This window comes from Canis lupus, chromosome 6 (genome assembly GCF_048164855.1).
Source record: "Canis lupus baileyi chromosome 6, mCanLup2.hap1, whole genome shotgun sequence".
Classification (NCBI taxonomy): Eukaryota; Metazoa; Chordata; class Mammalia; order Carnivora; family Canidae; genus Canis; species Canis lupus.
This window is the reverse complement of record NC_132843.1, coordinates 71,210,781-71,233,072: the sequence shown is the minus strand read 5'-3', so window position 1 is coordinate 71,233,072 and position 22,292 is coordinate 71,210,781. Positions and strand designations below refer to the sequence as shown.

Below are 22,292 nucleotides of genomic sequence, written 5' to 3'. Positions count from 1 at the left end.
TCTAGCCAGGGCTAATATGCTTTTGAGCATCCCAGGAGACACTGTAACCACTAAGTAGGATGGATCTGATGTTGCTTAAGTGATTCTGTGATTACAGTCATTTCTCCCCAAGGCCCTGATACCTTGAAATGTGACATTGGGGTTTGTGTCATCCAACAGCCTGGCTAGAAGCAGCAGTAGTTTCTGCAACATGAGACAATATTTATTCTTTTGGAGTGTAAGCTCCTATCTCAAGGCCAAATGGTGACTTTACTTAGGGCATATCTTTTTTTCCCCCCCTCCAAATGCACTTTTGTTCTTCTCTGGCTTCCAAGGAGTAGGTGCCCAGTTGTCCCTGATTATGTCAAGAGGCTCTCTGAGAAGGAAGGGCACTTGCACTTCCAAATGCTGCAGAAGGAGATAATCCCAAATGATGGCCTTTTCCTCTAAGAGCCTGGCCTGTTACATGCAAGGGGAGAAATGGCATCTTTGGGGCTCTGTCAATAGTTTTTATCAACCTCCCTCCACGTTCTATAAAAACTTTTTTGGGGGTTTTTCTGTCAAGAGACTGACTGCAAGTTGCTTGAGGGCTCTTTCAGATTCCTTTTGCATTGCCCACAGCCAGCTTGGAGCCTGGTACAGTGTGGGGCTCAGACCTGAGAAGCCCCTCCCCCACCGGCATTTCCACAATAGGGTTTTCATCTACGTGTGTGTGTGTGTGTGTGTGTGTGTGTGTGTGTGTGTGTGGTGGGGCTTCAGAACGGACTCTCCTGATCACATGATACCTGCCTTTGCTTGGTGTGTTGGGCTGAGAAGGTATGGGGGGGCCCCAAGTGTTAACAATGTCATCACTTTGCTCATCTCCTCAGAGTGAGATGACAAATAGGCAAAAAGCATCATTATCTTCACTACTTCCGGGGCGGGAGTGGGGGGAAGGGGCAGGGTTCCCCTTGAGGCAGCATGGCTGATTCTCTCACCTTCCATGGCCTTGGAAACACAACTAGACATTGATATCTTCTCATAAGTCTTCAGTCTAATTTAGCTCCATGTTGTCTTAGTTTTCTATTTGAAATATTTTTGCTTCATAGCCACAAACAAGCTTCATCAAAATCCACAAATAAAATCGCCCAAGAAAACCAAACAGTGAAGTAGAAAATTCTTTTTCCTCTGTAAAACAATGTGATTTTAACTCATCCTGTCTTTTGAGGGTAGAGATGTTCACTTTGCTGATTGATTTCATTTCCTAGTATCAAGTGAATGTGTATTATTTCACCTTTATAATTTGCTAAAAATAATTCTCTGGCAACAAAATGTTTTTAGTCTCAGTTCGTCAGCTAACTATCACAAGACAGAAACTAGACCTCGTAGACATGCCCTGAGAGGAAGATAATCCCCAAACTCACTTCACCGCGTTTCAATCTTTAACCAGATCTAAACAGAGGACAGTTACTGCACACAGACTTGACTGTGCAGAATTGCTTCGGGAGAGATTAGCAAGTAAGCAGGGACATGAAGGGAAAACATAAAGACTGAAAAATACTTTGTGCCTGTGGTAGATTTGAAAAAAAGTGAGTTTGCAACACTTAACATTCTTCATTAGGAAGTGGAAATTAATAGCTCCAGGTCTCGTTAGAATAGTTAAGGAGAAAAATATGACTCAATGTTTAAATTCCAATTGCAATTACAAATTAAACTACTCATAGATTGAATACTTTAGACTGAGAGATAGTACAGAATAATAATGGCCTAGCTCCAGTCAAGCCAATAAAATACTCCACCCATGCTGTTACAGATCTTTGTGTTCTTGGGCAAGAAATGGAAAGGAAGATCATAACCTCTGGCTGCTGGGAGATCTAAGCCCATTTACCAGACTTTTGGACCTCATACTTTTAATGGTGGTGACTGACAAAGGCTAAATCCAAGGGTGAACTGTAGAAAGAAGAGGGCTGGGTGTTTGATTGAGCAACACAGTATTACTAGAGGCAAAGCAAACACACAAACCCCAAATACCTTCCTTGTCATCTAGTCTTCCATGTGAACCCTTTGGTGAGTAAAGAATTCCAATGTAGACCTCTTATCTAGAAATCCGTTTAAGAGTGATCTAGGTCCTAATGTCCCAATTCTGCAGGCGGTAGCCACAAGAGGCTATTTAAATATAACTGAACTAAAAGTAAATAAAAGATTCAGGTCACACTAGCCATATTTTAGACGCTCAATAGCTATATCAGGCTAGTGGCTATATTGGATAGTTGGACTTAGAACATTTCCGTCCTTACAGAAAGTTCTATTGGACAAGTGCTGCATATATGTCACATACCGAGTGGCAGGATCCTTTTATTCTGTGCTGGCAGGTTTTGGCACAGAAGGACCAAGGGACCGATCTAAGGATCCAGGGCAAGTGAGTCTTATAAACAGAACTTAAACTGACATCTCTGGGACCCTAGTCTGAAGATCTTGGTTTGGTCTGTTCTTCTGGGAATCATACCTTAACTTGAAAAGTGACTTAGCGTCTCCAGTTGCCTATTATCTGCCATCTTGGTCAGTTTGAGCTACAAAGGTCATCTCACAAAATCTCTTAGGCTAAACTGGAATATAAGAGTACTTTAATTTCTAAATAGTCAATATACTATTCCTATCACTATGGAAGACAATCAGCAGCTTTAGAAAGCGGTTTCATAATTTTCTTTGTACATATGCCTTTAAATATCTTAATATGATTTATTGTACTGGTTGTAGCAGAAATTCCATTTTGTTTGGGTCAACAGTGTTATTTTGTCGAGTAATAACTCGACATACCCAAATTGAAAATGAGAGAAGATAGCTTAAATGTGTATTTAGTAGCAGAGTAGCAGTAACTTTTATTGTGAATAAAATGCTAAGATTAAGAATTAATCTAACACTGTGAAGAATGATATCAGAGGGATATAATAACAATGCTATGAACATATATATCTGCTATGTGCAAGGAGCATGCTAAATGCTTTACATATATTAATTCTACATTGACTACTCAATGCTCACACCTCTGCCGTGAAGCACTATTATACTTCCCAATTTTAGGAATAAGGAAACTGAGGCATAGAGATATCAAGTAGCTTGTCCAAGGTCACAAAGTCAGGCAGAGTTAGGACTTGGACCCAGTATGGCTCCAGAGGCTGTGCTCTGAGCCATCAGGTTATATTGCAAAGTGACTAAACATGGAGAAAAATTAGCCATCTTCCTAGAATCAATGAGCCACTTCCCTTTATTATCCATATTTCTAAGTTCATGGGGCACGCTCACTTCACAGCCAGTGAATCTTTCATCTTTCCCTGAGCATTTTTTTTTCATTCATAACTGTAGTGTTGAAATCATAAACAGCATTTCTCCTTACCTTAAATAACTGCTTAACAGTTGATGCCAGAAATGCAGTAGACATTTATACCAAATAGAAATTCAGAGCTCCGATCCTGGGTCTCAGGGACATCCTCATTTAAGATAGCCTTTTTTGCTTCATACGGTTATCTTCATATTCTGAACTATTTGGATTTGTTTTTTATTAATAATTCCAAGTTTGTACCAGGGCCTGACAGTATACCAAATCAAAGAGTTTATAGCTGTAGCTACTAAAAAAAAAAAAAAAAAAAAAAAAAAAAAAGCCTTTTAAGCACATAAAATTTGGGAAGGTCTTTGTCAAAGGGAACTGGGGGGGAGGGGATTGGTGGCTTACAAAGTTTGCTTCTTGTCTTGAGAATTCTGCTTTGAAATGGAACCAAAAACCTGAAGTTGACCTTATAAAATTTCATTCTAACAGACACTGAATTAAACAAATTTTCTTGTTCCCCCAAATAAGAGCTTTTCGGTCTTTAGTCTTTCAGTCACCTGATAAAACTCAATTGGAGTGAAGAGATCCAGTCTATTTCAGTTATTTTACAGACAAAGCAATTAGTCTAGAGAGACAGAGTGACTTGCCCCAGGTCACAGAACTAATTCATCAGAGCCCAAAGTGCACCCCATGCTTTCTGGTTCAGTTTTCTCCACGCCTGGTAAGAAGGCAAGAGGACCTGCATACCTCCTCCACACGGCTTTGGCAATTCCCCCGAAGGCCTGTGCTCCCAGATGCTGCCACAACTGCATATCATGCACTGTGTACAACTGGGCTGCATTGAAAGGGATGTCATCCATGGTGAACACTGCAGATTTATACGTTTTATGACAATGTTCTGGTCAATGGCAGCAGAGGGTGTTTTGCTGGGATAACTCATGGAGCCACGCAATCTAGAAGGATCTGAGTTGCCAAACAGTTCTCACTGCTGGAGGTGACGTGACAAGGAAAAAGAGAAACCAACTCATATTTTTCTTTTTCTTTTTTCTTTGAGCCAGTGTTGACTTTAAAATAAACAATGCAAAACACAAGCAAAGAAAAGGTGAGATTTATTTAAAAAGTTGGATCACAGCCCAACTGCCCATATCATCAACAACCATCTGCGACTCTATGATCCCTGATGTTTAGAAACCATGATCCCGAGTACTGAAATGATCCCAAATGAAGATTGAACAGGTAAATTACATCTAGTATACTGTGTTAAGACAAGAAAGTTTATTATTATTTTATTTTATAATGATTTTCAACCAGTATTGAAATAGAAAAAAAGGGGTTTCCTGGCTAACCAGAAAACTTCTATTCCCTGAGCATCCCAACTAATTGAGGTTGTTATAAAGAGGCTGTTTTTTCTAGACAATCAAGTCTAGCATTACATAACTTGCCAAGAAGAAACCAAACCAATCAAAAGATCTGCCCTCCTAATTTAAAACATTAAGATAGTAAATGTGAGTGATTTGTTTTCACTCTTGGAAATAATGTAAAAAAAGTCTACACTATTAACAAAACCACACACACACTAGAAAACACAAAGGATTAATCTCCAATTTTTGTATGTAATTGTTAGCTGTTTTTTGGGTCAATTAAATACTAAAACAATAAATTAAGATCGTGTCAGCACAGAAAAGGTAGATAAGTAGTTGAAATAATATAGCTGGATGTTTCAATTCTGCTAGATTGTAAGCTCTCAAAATCCAGAAAACTGGAATTCAGGGGACACACTGAAGTCCACCTATGGAAGAACTCGGTTTCTGCAACCACAGATAAACTTTGTACTGACTGGTCAGAACTCCCCAAGGTCTGTGCCAGGTAGCAAGTGATTGTTTTGGTGGAGAGGCAGTCAAATCTATTAAGTCAGTGATCCCAATACATGACTTTTCTTGAAAGAGTAAGAAAAGGCTCAGCAACAGAAATACAATAATAAAACAATGAAAATGTCAAACAAATGATAAAGGATTTGGTTTAAGAAGGAACAAGGAAAAAAATCTTACTGGCTAGGAACCCAGTGATTTCTCACATTAAATTTTTAAGGAAAAACAAACCCTTCCCCCCACCAGAGCATTACATTATAGAAACCAATGAATAAATGGACTCTACATTCTAACTTTTATATCTTAATCCATATGAAAAACCAAATTATTTTTGTCCATTTGATCCATTCCTATAAAGCCAGTAGTGCATTCTTCATGTGGCTAAAATCTTGAGTAGGCATTTCGTTGTTGCTGCTGTTGTAATGGTTGCTGGGCTTGCTGTTGTTGTAGGCGAATTTGCTGGGAATAAGGGTCTTCTAGGGATTTTACAAATATGGTAGTTCTGGGACCTGTCTTCCATACAATACCATTGGCATCTTTTACTGAAGATTCCACTGTAATGTTGTGTGTCCCAAGGATAGCAAAGTTCAACAGAAATTGAGTACTGAAGTAATCATTATGAGGTTCAACCCTCTGCTCCATCTCATTGGTCATATTGTCAATGGGTATCTGGAATGAAAAAAATTGTTAAATAATAACTGCTGGGATCCCTGGGTGGCTCAGTGGTTTAGCGCTTGCCTTCGGTCCAGGGCGTGATCCTGGAGACCCGGGATCGAGTCTCCCTCTGCCTGTGTCTCTGCTTCTCTCTCTCAGTCTGTGCCTCTCATGAATAAATAAATAAAATTAAATTAAAAAAAATAATAACCGCTAACATTTATTGAGTGCTTACTGTGAACTGGGCCCTGTACAAAGTGCTTATTTAAGCCTTGCAAACAACCAAGAGGTTTAGGTACTGTGTTTACCCTTACCTTACAGATGAGGAAACAGAGGGGTTAAGTAATTTCTCCAAGGTCACACAGCTAATGAGTGGTGGAGCTGGCATCTGAACCTAGGCAGGCTAACTCCAAAGCCTATACTTTTCACCATTAAGTGATCCTGCCTCCTCACTATCCTTGAGTAGAAGGAGCTCCCAGAGCCTTTCTCAACCTCTTCATTTGCTGGCCTTTCTTCTTTGTGGAGGAGCTCAGGATGTGTCACCTCAACATACACTGCTTTGGCACCTTGTTATTTCAAGCAAAATGCACTTGATAAATGGCAGATGTAGGATGGGCTCTCTGATCTCCCCATTTTTACCTAAAACAGACCATAAAATCCCCCATGAGAAAGATGCCCTTACTGTATCAAGAAGAAGAGAACATCCTTATCACCGGAGACTGGGAGTCAATGCTGAAATTCACCTCCACAAACAAACTACAATAACCCCTATCTCCCACTGGTATCCCTGCCTCTCTCCCAGTCACTTCCCCAGTTTACTACTGCCTCTTGCCCGTTTGTCTTCTGTCTTCACAAAGTTACATAAGCTTCCTGCTCTGGTCAATTCTTTGGGTTTCCAATGTCTTATGATGACTCCCATGTACGTATACAATCCTAACAAACTTGTATGCCTTTCTTATGTTAATCTTTCTTATGTTAATCAGTATCATTTTAATCTTGGGCCCAGCTGGAGACCCTAAGACAGTGAAAGAGAAAATGTTCCTCTCCCACACTTGCTTACCCAGCCTCAACTCCAATTCCCTCTTTCTTTACTTTGGGAAGACAGACTCTGAAGAAACAGGCTGCAATCACCTGTTTCAGGGAATTTCAAATCTAAGAGCCTGAAAAAGAACATAACCCTAAGTAAATGCAAGTTGGGGTTCTTCCTCCTACCTATCTGATTTTATATGGCTTAGTTAATGCAGTCGTTCCTCCCTCCTTCAACTAATTAAGTTCAGAACTTGTACGGTGCTTGCTTAATGATCAATGTCTTGCTCAGATCAGCAGCACAATATATTATAAAACACAGATTTATGGGCTTGTTCACTTATTTGGCTAGCCACTCATGTCTTTATCCTTCAGAGAACAGAGTAACACATGCTGGTGTACCGTGACCTGTACCCAAGCTGAAGTATGTCAAGAGACACTTATTCTAGAATGCATACATATAAAGGTAACCTTAATGAATATTTGGCCAGATTGCTCTATGTTCAGGCATGTGTTTCTGTTGCATAATCAATCACATAAATGTGCCCTGAAGCTCTGTGACTACGTGAACAGTTATGATGAGGTCAGTTTTCCAGAGATATTTACCTGTAATGTTAATGAAAGGAAGTCACTGACCATTTCAAGATCTTAGAATTATTTATAGGCCCTATTTTGTTTGTTTGTACAACTTCTGTAGGGTTTTAATGTTCCTAAAGAATATGCCTACCAAACAAGAACTTCCTTAAAAAGACCAGAAATCGGTCGAGGCAACCCGAATGGATCACTCTGACCGGATGATGCATTTCAAGTTGAAAAATCACTGCAATTAACATTACAAATCCTGTACTACATAATTTATTATACCAGCTTCCTGACTTTAAGCAATGCCTCGAGAGGTAAGTTAATAGGCAGAAGACTGGTTTGGATGGTTTTTTTCTTAACAGGAGAAATCATTATATACAGGGAACAAGGAAAATCATGGTTATTGTTCTTTCAAACTCTAAGTGAGGAGACAGCTGCAGACAGGGAGGGGTAAGTGGACTATGTAAATTCTCACTATGATCTTCCATGACAATAGGGATAAGCCAAACATAATAGTTTTATACCCTAAATATAGTAAATTATTTTTTTCCTCATTCACCAAATATTTGCTACAGAAGGCACCATGGTCTGTATCATAGGAGTCAAAGAGAGCAAGAGAATGAAGGCTGAGCCTTACCAGGGTGGGCAAAAAAAGGTACCAAAGAAAAGAAATAAAAATAGCTTAAACCACCACACCTTCTCTTGGCTTTTACCCTGAAACCACCAAAGATAATAAAATGTCCTCTTTTTATATCTTCACTAACACTTCTTTCTTTACTATGGAACTCAGTGCAAGTATGTGCATAATAAACCTGGACACAACCAATTTTGGGCATTTGAACAACTCCGTTCATACAGTTGTGTACCTGTTCCCTTGTTCTATTTTCTGTGAATAAACTACCAAGGACCTGGAAAGAGATGTCTAAAGAAAGGAACATCCTGCATTTAGAATCCTGGTATTCCATGGTGTTCAGCATCTTGGCCTTGGCTAACAAAGCAAGCATGATTTTTGGTTATTTACCTTGTGATTTCCCAAAGCACCAAATTCCTAGGGTTACACTCTTAAGGAAAGATTTTACTTTATCTGACATTGTCAATGTTGTAGACCCTTTTTTCTTTGGAAAATGCTAATATTCACTTAGAATAGAGAAAAATAATTAGATGTGCGCTTGGGGGGTTGGTAGGGGAATTAGGGAGGCACTTATGCCCCACTCCTGATGGCTCCCTCCACATGGAGGGACTTTTCATTAGATGAACAGTACTGGTCTCCAGGGGAGGAGGTGAATTCTACTGACTGGTAAGTTTTGAGGTAGGAACTAGCATGGGGAGCTAAGACCTCTCTTTCTCTTCTCTGGACAGCAGGATGCGCCTTCCTGCCATTGATTTTATCGGGGCAGGCTCTTGTGTGCACAGGCTGAAGTTGGGTGGGAAAATTCAATTCAGAGGTACAAGGCTAGGAAGTCCTTATTGCCAGGGACCTGAGCTAGGTTTCTCCACAGCTACCATAGTAAGGCTCCTATTCTGATCTCTGTCTGCCTGGATGCTTTCTCTATCAACTAGCTCAGGCAGAGAAAAGAGAAGTATTAGTTATCAGCTCCTTCAAACCCCAATATATACTTTTAACTTATGTCTATATCTCTATTCCTTGGAAGGTATAACCACAGTCTGCTTAACCATGAAAAACATGGGAAAACTTCCATGAATCAGCTGATAAAATCCATATCACAACTCTGCCTCTTTCCTAAATTACCTTGTAGTCTTGTCCAGATTTACTCTGTAGCGTGGAAGAAACATTCAGACAGACGGACTGAATTTTGCGAAAGAGTCCTGGTTTAGATCCGTGTTGAACCACGCCCTCTACCTTTAGTGCCAGCTGCTGGTTGTTCTGGACAGCGATGGGCTCTGCAGGGTTCCGTGGGGATGGCGACAGAGCAAGCTGGAATACCGACATTGAAATGAATGTTAAACAGCAGGAACAAGCTTTCTTCCAACAAACATGTTTGTGCTAATTGTTGTTTGTTGGTTACAGCATGACACACACAGCTAACAAGCTGACAGCTGGGACAGCCAGACAAATAGACCTTTAAAGTCAAGGGTTCCTTTTCCCTGATGCCTCTTTTAAATACTACTGTGTTTTCTACCCCAAACCCCAGTTTTGTGTGAGGGTAACAGAGGATCAGAAAACAGTGAGGGACCCTAGTCTTCCTCACTTTTGTACTGGGGCATTTCTTTGACAACCAACTCCAGTAGAGAAATGCACTATATAAATCTGCATGTCTAGCTATTCTTCTCTTTGTTCCTATGTAATTTTAAATAGATTAAATTCAAGGGCAAGTGAACTTAAAATTCTAGGATCACACATATGACCAAGTCACAGTGATAGAAAACTCAATTTCTGCCAATGAACCAAATGAAGTTTTTAACCTCTCATTAGTTTTTATTTAAGAACATATTAAAAAAATCCCAAGTACCCTTAAATTACAGAAAGTCCAAATTCTGCTAAATGAAAAGATGGAAGAGGTGGGTCTTTTTGATAATGCTCGAGCACTGCATCAACCAACCCTACACACATCCTACCTTAAGACATCTTTTCTAGGATAATCAATTTTCCTTATATTCAGGTCAAATCAAAAGCATTCGAATGGATATGCAAAAGTACACTGAAGACATTTACTAACAGGGATAATCTAGGAAATCTTTTGGAGGAGAGTTTTCCATTTTTTCTTAACAATTCCATTCTCTGAATTAAAAATAGCCCTTGAATTTTGAGTGGCTTAAATATTTTCAAATACTAGCTCTTATCATTGGCCAACTCCTCAAAACTTGATATTCACAGACAAAAGCACTCTACAGGTAGGGCTGGTAATATTTTACTGGACCTGATTTATTCTAAACAGGGTCTAAAGAGCCCAATGAGACCTGAACTCAGCACAAGATCCTTCTAGAGGACTATGATGAAAACCTCTCAGATTATTCTCGGAGACAAGGGACAGAGCTCCAGGTACCCAAACATCTATTTCACTGCACCTAGTGAAGTCAAATCTTCTGCAGAAGTTTTCTGCACCCTTTTCTTCCACCCAGTGCAGAAGGTTTGACTCCCAAATCCTATTATCTTCACCAAACCACCTGATAAAGGGAGGAACAAACTTATAACTAAAGGGTGTAAGTTTTATGAAAACCAAAGGTAAGATCCTGAAGCAGAGCTGTATTCCACATATTTTTCAGAAGATGAATGGGTTTTTAATCTGTATTAACCTTTGTATTCTTGCTATTATTACCTTGATGCTGGTAGACTGCAGTTTCTGGAAAAAGTATCTCTGAAATGAAAGAGGAACTTTCAGCAGGGAAATGATGGCATTGCAGAGGCATGCTGTATGCTGGCAGGAAAAAAGAAACTAAGTTAAATAAAAATAAATTTCCAAATTTCATCAACAAACAGTACTTTCAGGAAGAAGTTTAAAAAGTACAAATGGTTGTAAGATTATTGCAAAAATACATCCCAGTCAGGAAATGGGCATAACACCCAAATCTTTGTCAAATCATTCATGTCAGGGAGTACAACTGCAGATTTTTACTTTATTTTAAAGTACATTCAGTAAAATAAAATGTAGAAGAAAATCCTTAAGGCCAAATAATGTACAAATTTTGCATTTCTATAGCCTTAGGGCTATTAGATATATTATTATATAATTATTTTAGATACACAATAGAGTCATCTCATATGGTAAAGAAGGATCAAGAATATATGATAAAGAAGCCAGAGTAGTAGATTGATGTCCAGGGCCTAACACCAAATCTCATGAAGAACCTCACTGCCTGTTCTATCCCATGTCCACAGAGTGGCTTCCCCATCCTTGCGGCCATGGGTCCCTAGAGGTGAGTAATGGTGGAAACTTACTGGAATTCAGATTTACACAGTCCAACTCTACATTACTCTGAAATTTTACTAAGGGTACCTTATTTCAGAAATCCATTTCACAAATCTGAGTTTTGAAACTCACAGCATAGCTGCAGAAGAGAATCACTACAGTGAATCCTTTGAGTCTTAGTAAAAGGAGTCCTACAACTAGCATTTAAGAGTTCTAAGATATTGTATGTATTTATTTATTTCACTTTATTGAGGTACAACTGACATACAAAAGCTATACATATTTAACTTAATGTATCCAACTTGAAGAGTTTGGAGGGGAGTATACACCTGTGACACTGTCAAAGGTCACCCAGTCTAGTCCTCAATTTTGCTGATGATGCAGGTCACTGACACAGGTAACAGAATAAGCTGGAACTAGAACCTAGGTTGCCTGACTCTTAGTTCAATGATTTTGTTCTATTTTACCAATGATTCACCAACTTAATAGAAAAAAGTTACAGCACCATCAGAACACTTATAACCTTGGGTGACCTAGAACTATTCCTGGTGGTCTACCTTCCCCTCCTCAGTCTACTTCCCCTCAGGTTGAAAAGCATTCTACTATGCTGGCTGCCCTTCTAAGCTCCAGATTCCAAGCAGGGTGCGCCTCCTAGTTGCCTATGTTGTAAACAGTTTTATTTATTTATTTTTTAAAGATTTTATTTATTCATTCATGAGAGACACACAGAGAGAGGCAGAGACACAGGCAGAGGGAGAAGCAGGCTCCAAGCAGGGAGTCCGATGTGAGACTTGATCCCAGGACTCCAGGATCATGCCCTGAGCTGAAGGCAGATGCTCAACCGCTGGACCACCCAGGCGTTCCTGTTGTAAACAGTTTTAAACCACTGGACATTACTACACGCCTGAAGAATCCACTCCTTACTGGTTTCAGGGTGTTGAACATTTTGTGCCCAATAGACCCATAATACAAATGGCAGGTCTATTACTTGACAAAACAACAACACAGATTCAAATACATTGGGTCTGTTTCTTCAGGTTTAACTGCTAATGCAACTTTATTCATCCTCCTGCAATAAGGGATCTTAGAAGCACTTGCAGGGACATCCTACTGGTGGTGGACGTCTGATGCCAAAAGTATTTTAGGAGAGACACCTCTTTGAAGGATGGACTAAAAGGGACCCCAAATGGCCTCAGGCTGTTCCCAGGCTAAGAGGCACCATTCTCCCTTTTAGAAGAATGGATGCAGGCAGCTTGGTGGCTCAGCGGTTTAGTGCCATCTTCGGCCCAGGGGTGATCCTGGAGACCCCGGATCGAGTCCCACGTCGGGCTCCCTGCATGAAGCCTGCTTCTCCCTCTGCCTGTGTCTCTGCCTCTCTCTTTCTCTCTCTCTCTCATGAATAAATAAATAAAATCTTAAAAAAAAAAAAAAAAAGAATGGATGCAGATTTTACAATTCCCTACAGGGACAGTGTGGACTGCCTCTGAGGCTGCTGGCGCCCGGGGCAACAGTTCTACAGGTACTTTAGTAGCAGATTACCATCACAGTAAGGTCTAGAGATAGGAAGTCACATATTTATGGTTAGTAAACCAGCAGAAGGACTAGCATAGCACCAACAGTATCTTCTTTGTTGAATATAGTACTTATTAGACTGCATTTTTTGACATTTAATAAATATCTTGCACAGATGTATGAATTTCCTTCAAAGATAACCTTTATACTGTCCCTCAGCAACTAAATCCCAGTGTCAAACAACTACCCATGTCAATTCAGTTCAGCAAATGTGTATTGACAATCATATGTGGAAAGCAGGATGTCCAGGCAAGTACCTGTCCTGAAATCTAATCTAACTCTTCACTCAACAACGGATCTTGCCAATTTCTTCTTAAACACTTGATAATGGGTGAGAGTACAGAAGTGAGAAGGATGGGAGCCAGAAGCGAGCTGCAGGGAACATAATCATTTCATGGGCAGGCAGAACAAGGAGAACTCTCTAAGGCCTAAGTTCATAGACAGGCTGTTATGGACTAAATGTCTGTATTCTCGAAACTCCTATTTTGAAGCTCAGCTCCCAATATGTTGGTAATTGGAGGTGGAGCCTTTACTGAGGTTATTAGGTTTGGATAGTCATAAGGATGGGGCCCCATGATGGGATTAGAGTCCTTATAAGAAAAAAAAAGTGATCAGAGCTCATTTTCTCTCCCCATGTGAAGGCACAGAGAGAAGGTGGCTGTCTGCAAACCAGCAAGAGGGCCCTCACCAGGAAACAAAAACTGGCTGCCACCTTGACTCTGAACTTTCCAGCTCCCACAACCGTGAGAAAGAAGTATCTGTTGTGTAAGCCACCCAGTTCTAGAGGTTTTTAAAGGAGCCTGAGCTAAGACACTGGGGAACAGCCAGACAGGGAGGAGAAAATCAGGGTGAGTGTCAGTCTGTCCTATGAGGGAGAAGAAAGAGTGAGAGTTCGACATTGCCAAAGGCTGTAGATTCAGCAGGCTAAAGGGGAAGCAGCACACCAAAAGGAGATCAGTGGCCTCACCTGGCAGGAAGCAATTCACTGCCAGGTAGAAGAGAAGCCCAGTTCTTTCTGTTTCACTTGGCCAGTGGTTCTCAACCCTGGTGGTGAAACAGAATCACTTGGGAGCTTTGAAAAATACTAATGCCTGGACCTCAACTGTAGAGATTCAAAGTTAAATGGTCTGCAGTGGGGCCTGGGTATTGAGGTATTTTTTTAAAAACTCCCAAAGTGATTCTAATGTGTAGCCAGGGTTGAGAAATATTGCAACTTCAGTTAAATTGTTAAAAAGGAGGAAAAAAAAAAGTTTTATCTGCGTTCTGGGAGAGCAGATCCAACACATTAATGTAACTATGCAGTACCCACAGATGTGCCAAGCACTTCCATGGATCAGCTCGTTTTGTCCTTGTGGCAATGCTGCAAGGCAGGTACTATGTTAACCCTGTTACAAAACAGCCATGGGGAAAACTGGCAGTATGTGCCTGAGCTGGCTAAAACCCTACTTCTATGTATTAAAAACTCAAGTGAAACAAATGCCACTTGCCATGTAAGAAACCGGGGTATATTTCCGATTGAGTGATTCCACTTCCTCCAGGACATGATTATATACAGACATCATTCTCCGCTCATATTCACTGTCTGCATGGGTGGTTCCAGTAGATCCATATTCCTGGAAACTGAAGTCAAATCAGTATCAATTAATCAACCAAGATAGTCACCATTTTAATGTCTAAATGTGCCATGCACTTTCTATACCTTCTCATTTATTTTGTAAAACAACAAAGTAGACACTGCTGTTTCCATTTTACAGATGAGCCAACTAAGGCTGGAGAGGTTAAATGACTTGCTTTCAGTCACATAACTAGTAAGTAACAAGTCTGCAATTCAAACCCAGACCTGACTTCAAATTATGGTTACTAGGTAAAATAAAAATGTTTAACCCTTGGCTCTGCCATGAACTGAAGGAGACCTTAGACATTTGAAAAGGTAACTATCAATAAACCCAGCAGGTTAAGTGCCACATAACCAGTGAAGATATATAAATAATAGATCAGAATGTGGAAGGAGCAGAGGAATGCCACAGAAAAGACAGGTCCTGAACAAATCACTGGGCAAACAGGACAGATGTGTTTTTGAGAGTCATTCATGTGTTTTGCATAAATCAACCATTTATCTTTATTGCTTTATTACTAAGTAGTATTCCATTGTATGGATGTATGAATTTATCCATTCACCTGATGAGTGGCACTTGGATCTTTAGTTTTTGTTATTACAAACAAAGCTGCAATGAAATTTTACGTACCAGTCTGTATGGAAATATATTTTCATTGGGTAAGTAGGAGTAGAATTGGTCATATAACTGCCAACAGTTCCCCCACGTGGCTGAACTGAATCATATTGTATTCCCCAAATGGTAAGAATTCAAGCTCTTCTACATCCTAATACTTGATATTGAAGGTCTTTTAAATTTTAGCCATTTTAGTGGATGTTAGTAGGTATCACATTGTGCTTTTTTTTTTTTTAATATTTTATTTATTTATTCGAGAGATAGAGAGAGAGAGAGAGAGAGGCAGAGACACAGGCAGAGGGAGAAGCAGGCTCCATGCACCAGGAGCCCGACGTGGGATTCGATCCCGGGTCTCCAGGATGGCGCCCTGGGCCAAAGGCAGGCGCTAAACCGCTGCGCCACCCAGGGATCCCACATTGTGCTTTTAATTTGCATTTCTCTGATACCTAATGATGTTAAGCATTTTGGCTTAATTAGCATATGTCTTTTTCTGTTTAAATTTGTCAATTTTTAAAAATTATATTATCTTGAGTTGTCTTCTTAGTATCCTAAATACAAGTTCTCTGATAGAATATATTTGATAATATTTTATCCCTGTCTGTAACCTTTTATTTTCTTAATGGCATCTTCCAAACAGCACAAATTAAAAAATTTAAGTCCAATTTAGCAAATTTTTCTCTTATGCTAATTGCTGTTTGTGTCTAAGAAATCTCTGCTGACCTCCAGGTCATGAAGACTTTCTCCAGTGTAGTCTTCTAGAAAGTTTAGAGTTTTATCTTTTATATTTTGGTCTATGATACAATTGGAATTTATTTTTCTGTATGGTGTGACATAAGGTCAAGATTTTTTTTTCTACCTATATATATAACTAGCTATCCAACTAGCTATCCAATAACTAGCTATTTTTCCTGTTAAAAAAACTATTCTTTCCCTGTTGAAATACCTTGACATCTTTGTCAAACATCAAATGATCACATATGTGAGTGGTCTCTCCATATTTTGGGCTCATTCCACCATCAAGTCAATAGAGCATTGTCTTACTAGAGCTTTAGAATAAGATTTGAAATGTTAAGTCCTCCACTTTAGCTTTTCTCCTTTATTCTGCAAGATGGTGAATTACACCATTTGATCTGTTGTTAACCTGGTACTCCTGGGATAAAACCTACTTGTTCCTGATCTTTTGTATACTGCAGGATTCAATATGTATATGTTTTGTTAAAGACTTTTATGCCTAAAAAAAAAAAAAAAAAAAAAAAAAAAATAAGACTTTTATGCCTGTGTTCATGAAGAGCTGTTTAATTATGGCTTTTAATAGCTACAGGATTTGGATTGGTACTGTTACTTGATTTCTGATATTGGTAATTTATATTCCTTTACTGTTCAGACTAGCTAGTATCTTCAATTTTATTGATCTTTTCAAAGAACCAGCTTTTGGTTTCACTTGATTTTCTCTACTATTTATTTCTAATTCACTGATTAGTGCTTTTATTTTTGTTATTTCTTTCCTTCAAGTTATTTTGAGTTTAATTTGCTTTCTCTTTTCTAGCTTCAGATAAGGCAGAAATTTAGATCACTGATTTTAAACTTTCTTTTTTATATTACATAAAAACATCTAAAGCTTTCAATTTCCCTCTAAGCTCTGCATTAGCTGCATCCCACAAGTTTTGCTTGTGGTATTCTCATTTTCATTTAGCTTAACATATTTTCTAATTTCTCTTCTGATTTCTTGACAAACCAGGTTATTCAGAAGTCTAATTTCTAAACGTATGTGGTGGATTTCCTAGAGGTCATTTTTGTTAGTCAATTCTAATTTGTCAGACAACATATTCTATATGATTTCGATGCTTTAAAATTTATTGAGATTTGCTTTCCAGCCCTGAATATAGTTTATCTTGTTAAATGTTCCAAATACACTTGAAAAGAACACGTATACTGCTGTTGGTATATATGTGTTCATTAAATGAAGGTGGTTAAAGTTTTCTATATTCTAAGCAATTTTCTGACAAGTTGTTCCACTGATTACTCAGAGGAAAGTGTTGAGAACTTTGTAACAGTAGATTTCTCTTTTAATTCTGCCAGTTTTTGCTTCATATGTTTGGAAGATCTGTTACTTTGTACATAAATATTTAGAATTATGTCTTCTTGATGGATTGATTCGTCATGATGAAATATACCTCTTTATCAAGTCCTTATCTTGAGGTCTATTTTGTATAATATTAACAATATTAGGTCACGCCAGCTTTTAAGGTCTGTAGGATATAGCCTTTACTATCCTTTTGTTTACTTTTAATTTATCTGTGCCTATATATTTAAAATGGTTTACTTGCAGTAAGCAGATAGCTGGGTTTGCCTTTTTATTCAGTCTGCTCATCTCTGTATTAGGAGTAAGATGACATTAATTGTAATAACTGGTATGACTGGGTTTAAGTCTACATCTTATGATTTGTTTTCTACTTTTTTCATCTGCTTACTCTTTTTATTTCCTCTTCCTTTGTCTTCTTCTGGGTTAACTGGGTTTTTCTGGTGTGTTCTTTTTGTTTTTGTTTTAGTATTTAATTTAACCTCCTCTCCTGGCTTGTTTTATTTTTTAGTAGTTGCTCTAGAATTTATTTATCCTTAGTTTATCACAAGTTATCTTCAAAGGATATGCTACTTTATGTAAAATGTAAAAATCAAACAGCCATCTCCTGTCATCTTATTTCCTATATTTTACTTCGTGTTATAAACTCCCAAACACAATTAATATTTTTGTTCTAAGTGATCAATATATTTTTTAAAAAATCAAAATGAAATAAGTCTTTTGTATTTACTGACATATTTACCATTGCTACTGCTCTTCACTCTATTTTGTAGATCTAAATTTATACTGGTAATAATTTCTCTTCAGCTTAAAGAACTTCTTTAACATTTCTTGTAGTGCAGATCTAGTGCTAACAAGTTTTTCTAAGATTTTGTCTGAAAATGTCTTTATTTAATCTTAATTATCAAAGGATATTTTTACTGAATAGAGAACATTGGGTTAGGTTTTTTTTTTTTTTTTTTTTTCCTTTCAGGACTTTAAAGACATTGCTCTAGTTGTCTTCTGGTTTGCATTATTTCTGATGAGAAATCAGTGGATTTCTCACCTTTCTTCCTTTCTATATATTTCCTTTCTCTGGCTATTTAAAACATTTCTCTTGGGATGCCTGGGTGGCTCAGCGGTTGAGCATCTGGCTTTGGCTCAGGGCATAATCCTGGAGTCCCGGGATTGAGTCCCACATCAGGCTTCCTGCTTCTCCTTCTGCCTGTGTCTCTGCCTCTCTCTCTGTGTCTCTCATGAATAAATAAATAAAAATCTTTAAAAAAAAGTTTCTCTTTATCATTTCAGCAATTTAATTAGAATGTATGGCTTATTATGGTCTTCTCTGTTTATCCCACTTGGGGTTTGTTAAGCTTCTTGGATCTGTGGGTTTATATTCTTAATCAAATATAAAAAAATTCCAATCATTTAAATATGTTCCTTTCCCTCATTCCCTTCTTTCTAGGATTTCCATTACATGTATATATTAGAAAAAATGACATTGTTCCACAGGTCAATTTTGACTTTTGTTTTCTAGATTTGTTTTTTATTTCACTGTCCAGTTTGGATAGTTTCTATTACTATGTCTTCAAGTTCCCTGATCTTTCCTTTTGTAATATCTAGTCTACTGTTAAACCCAACCCAATCAAAGCTGAATTCTGTATCATCAAAATTATCTTCCAAAAATAAAGGCAAAATCCAAAATCAAGATACTGTATTTTTTAGCTCTAAGAATTCCATTTGGTCCTTTTTACATCTTTAATTTTTCTTATCATATTATCTTTTACTTTAAATCCTTGACAATATTGGTAATAGCTATTTTAAAGTCAAGTCTGTAAATTCCATCACCTTTCACTTATGAGTCTTTTTCTTAATTGACTAAATTTTCTCCTGGTTATTGGTCACATTTTCCTGCTTCTTCTCAGGTCTAATAATTCGTTTGAATGCTACAGATGTGGATTTTATAGTGCTGACTTTTTTATTGTTGTCTTTAAAGAATATTAAATTTTGTTTTGGTAGACAGTTAAGTTACTTATGCATAACTCCAAATCTTTCAAGGCTTACTTGAAAGACTACTCTAGAGTTAGTTTAACTCTACTATTAAGGTGGTGTAACCCTTCTGGGGTTTCTTCTGAATGCTCTTAGTGTTCAATAAGGTCTCTCCATTTGGCTAGCTAGAACTCAAACACTTCTGAGACATCTGTGAGCTCTGGGAATTGTTCAGTTTATAGTTTCCTAGTAGTTATTCTTTCCCTAGTAGTTGTTTTTTGCTTGGCCTTGTCAAGTTTCACCTTACATATGTGTAGCTTAGTGTTCAGTCAAAGATTGACAGCTTAAGAAATTTCTGGAGCTCTTTCCCTGGAAAGCATCTTCTTTTCTCCTGTATTCTGTCCTGCAAATTCTAGCTTCTTCTGATTCCCTGAACCCTGATCCCTATCTCTTCAACTAAGCAAGACCACCATGTTCTACTTTGGTTACTCCTTCCTGCAAGGCAATCTAAAAAGTGCCTCCAGGGAGAGGAAAGTTAAGACAATTATAGGGTTTGTCTTATTTATATTCCTTCTCTGAGGGATTACATTCCTGAGTTTCCTACTGTCCAACAACTGAAAACAGTTAACTTATAGGTTTATATCCAGGTTTTGGCTCTTTGCAATAAAAGGAAAAGTCCAGTCTTAGTTACTTTGTCACAGTCAGAACTGTTCCCTTATCTTTTAGGCAGTAACATAAAGATTAAATGCAAAGGAATCATAACAGGGCAAACAAAAGGCTAAGATAGAAAAAGGCAATGGACATTATCTCAATATATTTCTTCTTAATAATTCTAAAAAGTTGGAATGAAGCAGACAATTACATTCATAATTATCTACCCTGTCCCAATCCACATTTATTGTTACTGCTCAGGTACTATGTTAGGTGCTATGAGATACAAAGTGAATATTAAGACAAAGTCTCTTCTCCAAAAAGCTTATAGGCTTTGAAAAAGATAAAGATAGCTTTTTGTAAAAACAACAGTGAAATACTAACATTATGCCTCACTCTTGAGGTTTTTTAGCTGCTAGTCTTCCTTTACTTGGAAGGCACAAAAGATAATATCAAGAATAGAAGTTTTAGAAGGAATCCACTCTTTGCAGTTGTATTTATTGAGAATGAAACCCAAAGAACCCTCCTTAAAGTGCAAGCTTTCTTTTCCAATTTTTCCCTGCTTTAGGGCAGAGGCTAGGGAAATAGGTTTGGATGATGAGAAGGGAAGGAGAGGAGTAAAAAAAAAAAAAAGTGCTAGGAAGGACAGAGAGTGAGAAAGAGAATAAATAGCATGTACAGGCTGGCTGGGTAACTTCCCTCACCCCATCCCTGCTGACGATGCACCTAATCTGTTAAAAAGTCAATCAAGAAAAACACTTATCCTTATTGTACCAATCAACAGTAGTGATATCTGAATGTTAACAAGTAAAATGAGTATGGCACAGTAAGAAATGGTGTGAGCCTCGAAGCATCAATTAATTGCCAAAGACTCTATAAAGTACATGGAGGTTTAAGAACATTTTGAAATTTAAAAGGAAGGGGTTTTAAGAAAATAAGTACTGCAAGTCTGAAGGGAACACTGATGAAAACATGATAAAAGGAAAAATAAGGGATAGTGTGTTATGACAACATTAAAGTGGAGCAGATGAGTGGGGAAAAGGATAGCCAAGTGGCCTAGTCTGACAATAGGCTGAACTTCAAAATAGAAGCAAGGATCCTGCTATTGTCCTGAAAAGAAATGGTGAGTCAGTGCTTCAGAGTAGAGAAATTTCACTCTGCTTTGTTGATTATATTCTTTTAAGGAAGCTGACCTTGGAAACATAGGCCTTACTAAATTGGAAATTATAGACTGTTGAAAATGCATATTCCAAAACAGAATACTATAATGGGAAAAAAAAGCAATGGATCATTCTTCAATAAAATATTTTGAATAATTAGTTAATGAGAGAGGAGAAAAGAATATTAATAAAGCAAAAACAGGAGTATCTTTTTGTTTAAGAAACCAAAGAATAAAAATTCAAGCTTATTAACCCAATTTTTCATACCAAAGTTTCGGTATAGTTTACAAGAAGAAAATATTCAAATTCAAAGAATTTCTTCCCAGTTATTTTTCCAAGTAAGTGTTTTAAAAATAGGAGACAGTGGGGTACCTGGGTGGCTCAGTCAGGTAAGTGTCCAATTCTTTTTTTTTTTTTTTTTTTAAGTGTCCTATTCTTGATTTCCACTCAGGTCACGATCTTGGGGTCCTGAGATCAAGCCCTGTCTCAGGCTCTGCTCTTGGCGCAGAGTCTGCTACAGATTCTCTCTCTCCCTCTCCCCCTCCCCACTCCTCTCTAAAATAAATAAAAAGATCTTTAAAAAAAAATAGGGGGCAGGAGGTAAATAAACAATGGAGTCAGAAAAAAAAATAAGTTTTGTCACTAGTTATGTGATCTCAGGCAAACACCGATTAAGTTCCTCTTCTCTGTTCTTCTATGATATCTCTTCTAAAATACTGTTGCTGGGCAGCCTGGGTGGCTCAGCGGTTTAGTGCCGCCTTCAGCCCAGGGTGTGATCCTGGAGACCTGGGATCGAGTCCCACGTCAGGCTCCCTGCCTAGAGCCTGCTTCTCCCTCTACCTGTGTCTGTGCCCCTCTCCCTCTCTCTCTGTCTCTCATGAATAAATAAACTCTTTTTAAAAAAAAAAAAAAAAAAAACACTGCTGCAATGACTAGGTAAGATAACATACTGGAAAATGTACTTTAATATAAACTGTTATTAGAAATACCTTGCTGATTCTGGATCCAAAATCAAGGCTTCTATTGCATGAGATATCAGTAAACAGCTCTGCTGTTGTCTGGATTAACGTTAAGGTTATACATGAAAATAGAGAAATCCATGTGACTTTATATTACCTGAATATCAAGTCAAGATGAGGATTATATTTTTAGTTAAGGTAACCATGTTATCAAATCAAATGGTTTGAGATTCTTTTTTTTTTCCCCCTTTTAAGGGATATATGTTGTTTATAACAGGGATTTTTAAATTCAGTTCTAGGAAGAGTACTTTAGAGGCTGCCTAATGTGGGAAGGGAACTTCTGCTTAGATAGCAGTTTCACCGATGAAAGTCACAAGTGGCAACAACAA

General features: G+C 38.1%; 1 protein-coding gene across 2 annotated transcripts in view; it reads right to left on the bottom strand.

The window, feature by feature from the left end:
- Nucleotides 1-4,375: 4,375 nt before the first annotated feature.
- The window catches only part of INTS7 (integrator complex subunit 7), an 84,815-nt gene continuing 66,898 nt past the window's right edge, over nt 4,376-22,292 (bottom strand). For both annotated transcript variants that reach the window (XM_072831142.1, XM_072831143.1), the window contains exons 16-20: nt 21,934-22,002; nt 14,342-14,474; nt 10,692-10,790; nt 9,164-9,349; nt 4,376-5,820 (exon numbers count right to left, since the gene is read on the bottom strand). In XM_072831142.1, coding sequence (XP_072687243.1) covers nt 5,533-5,820; nt 9,164-9,349; nt 10,692-10,790; nt 14,342-14,474; nt 21,934-22,002 — 775 coding nt within the window. In that variant the 3' untranslated portion in view covers nt 4,376-5,532. The remainder of the gene's footprint in view (nt 5,821-9,163; nt 9,350-10,691; nt 10,791-14,341; nt 14,475-21,933; nt 22,003-22,292) is intronic.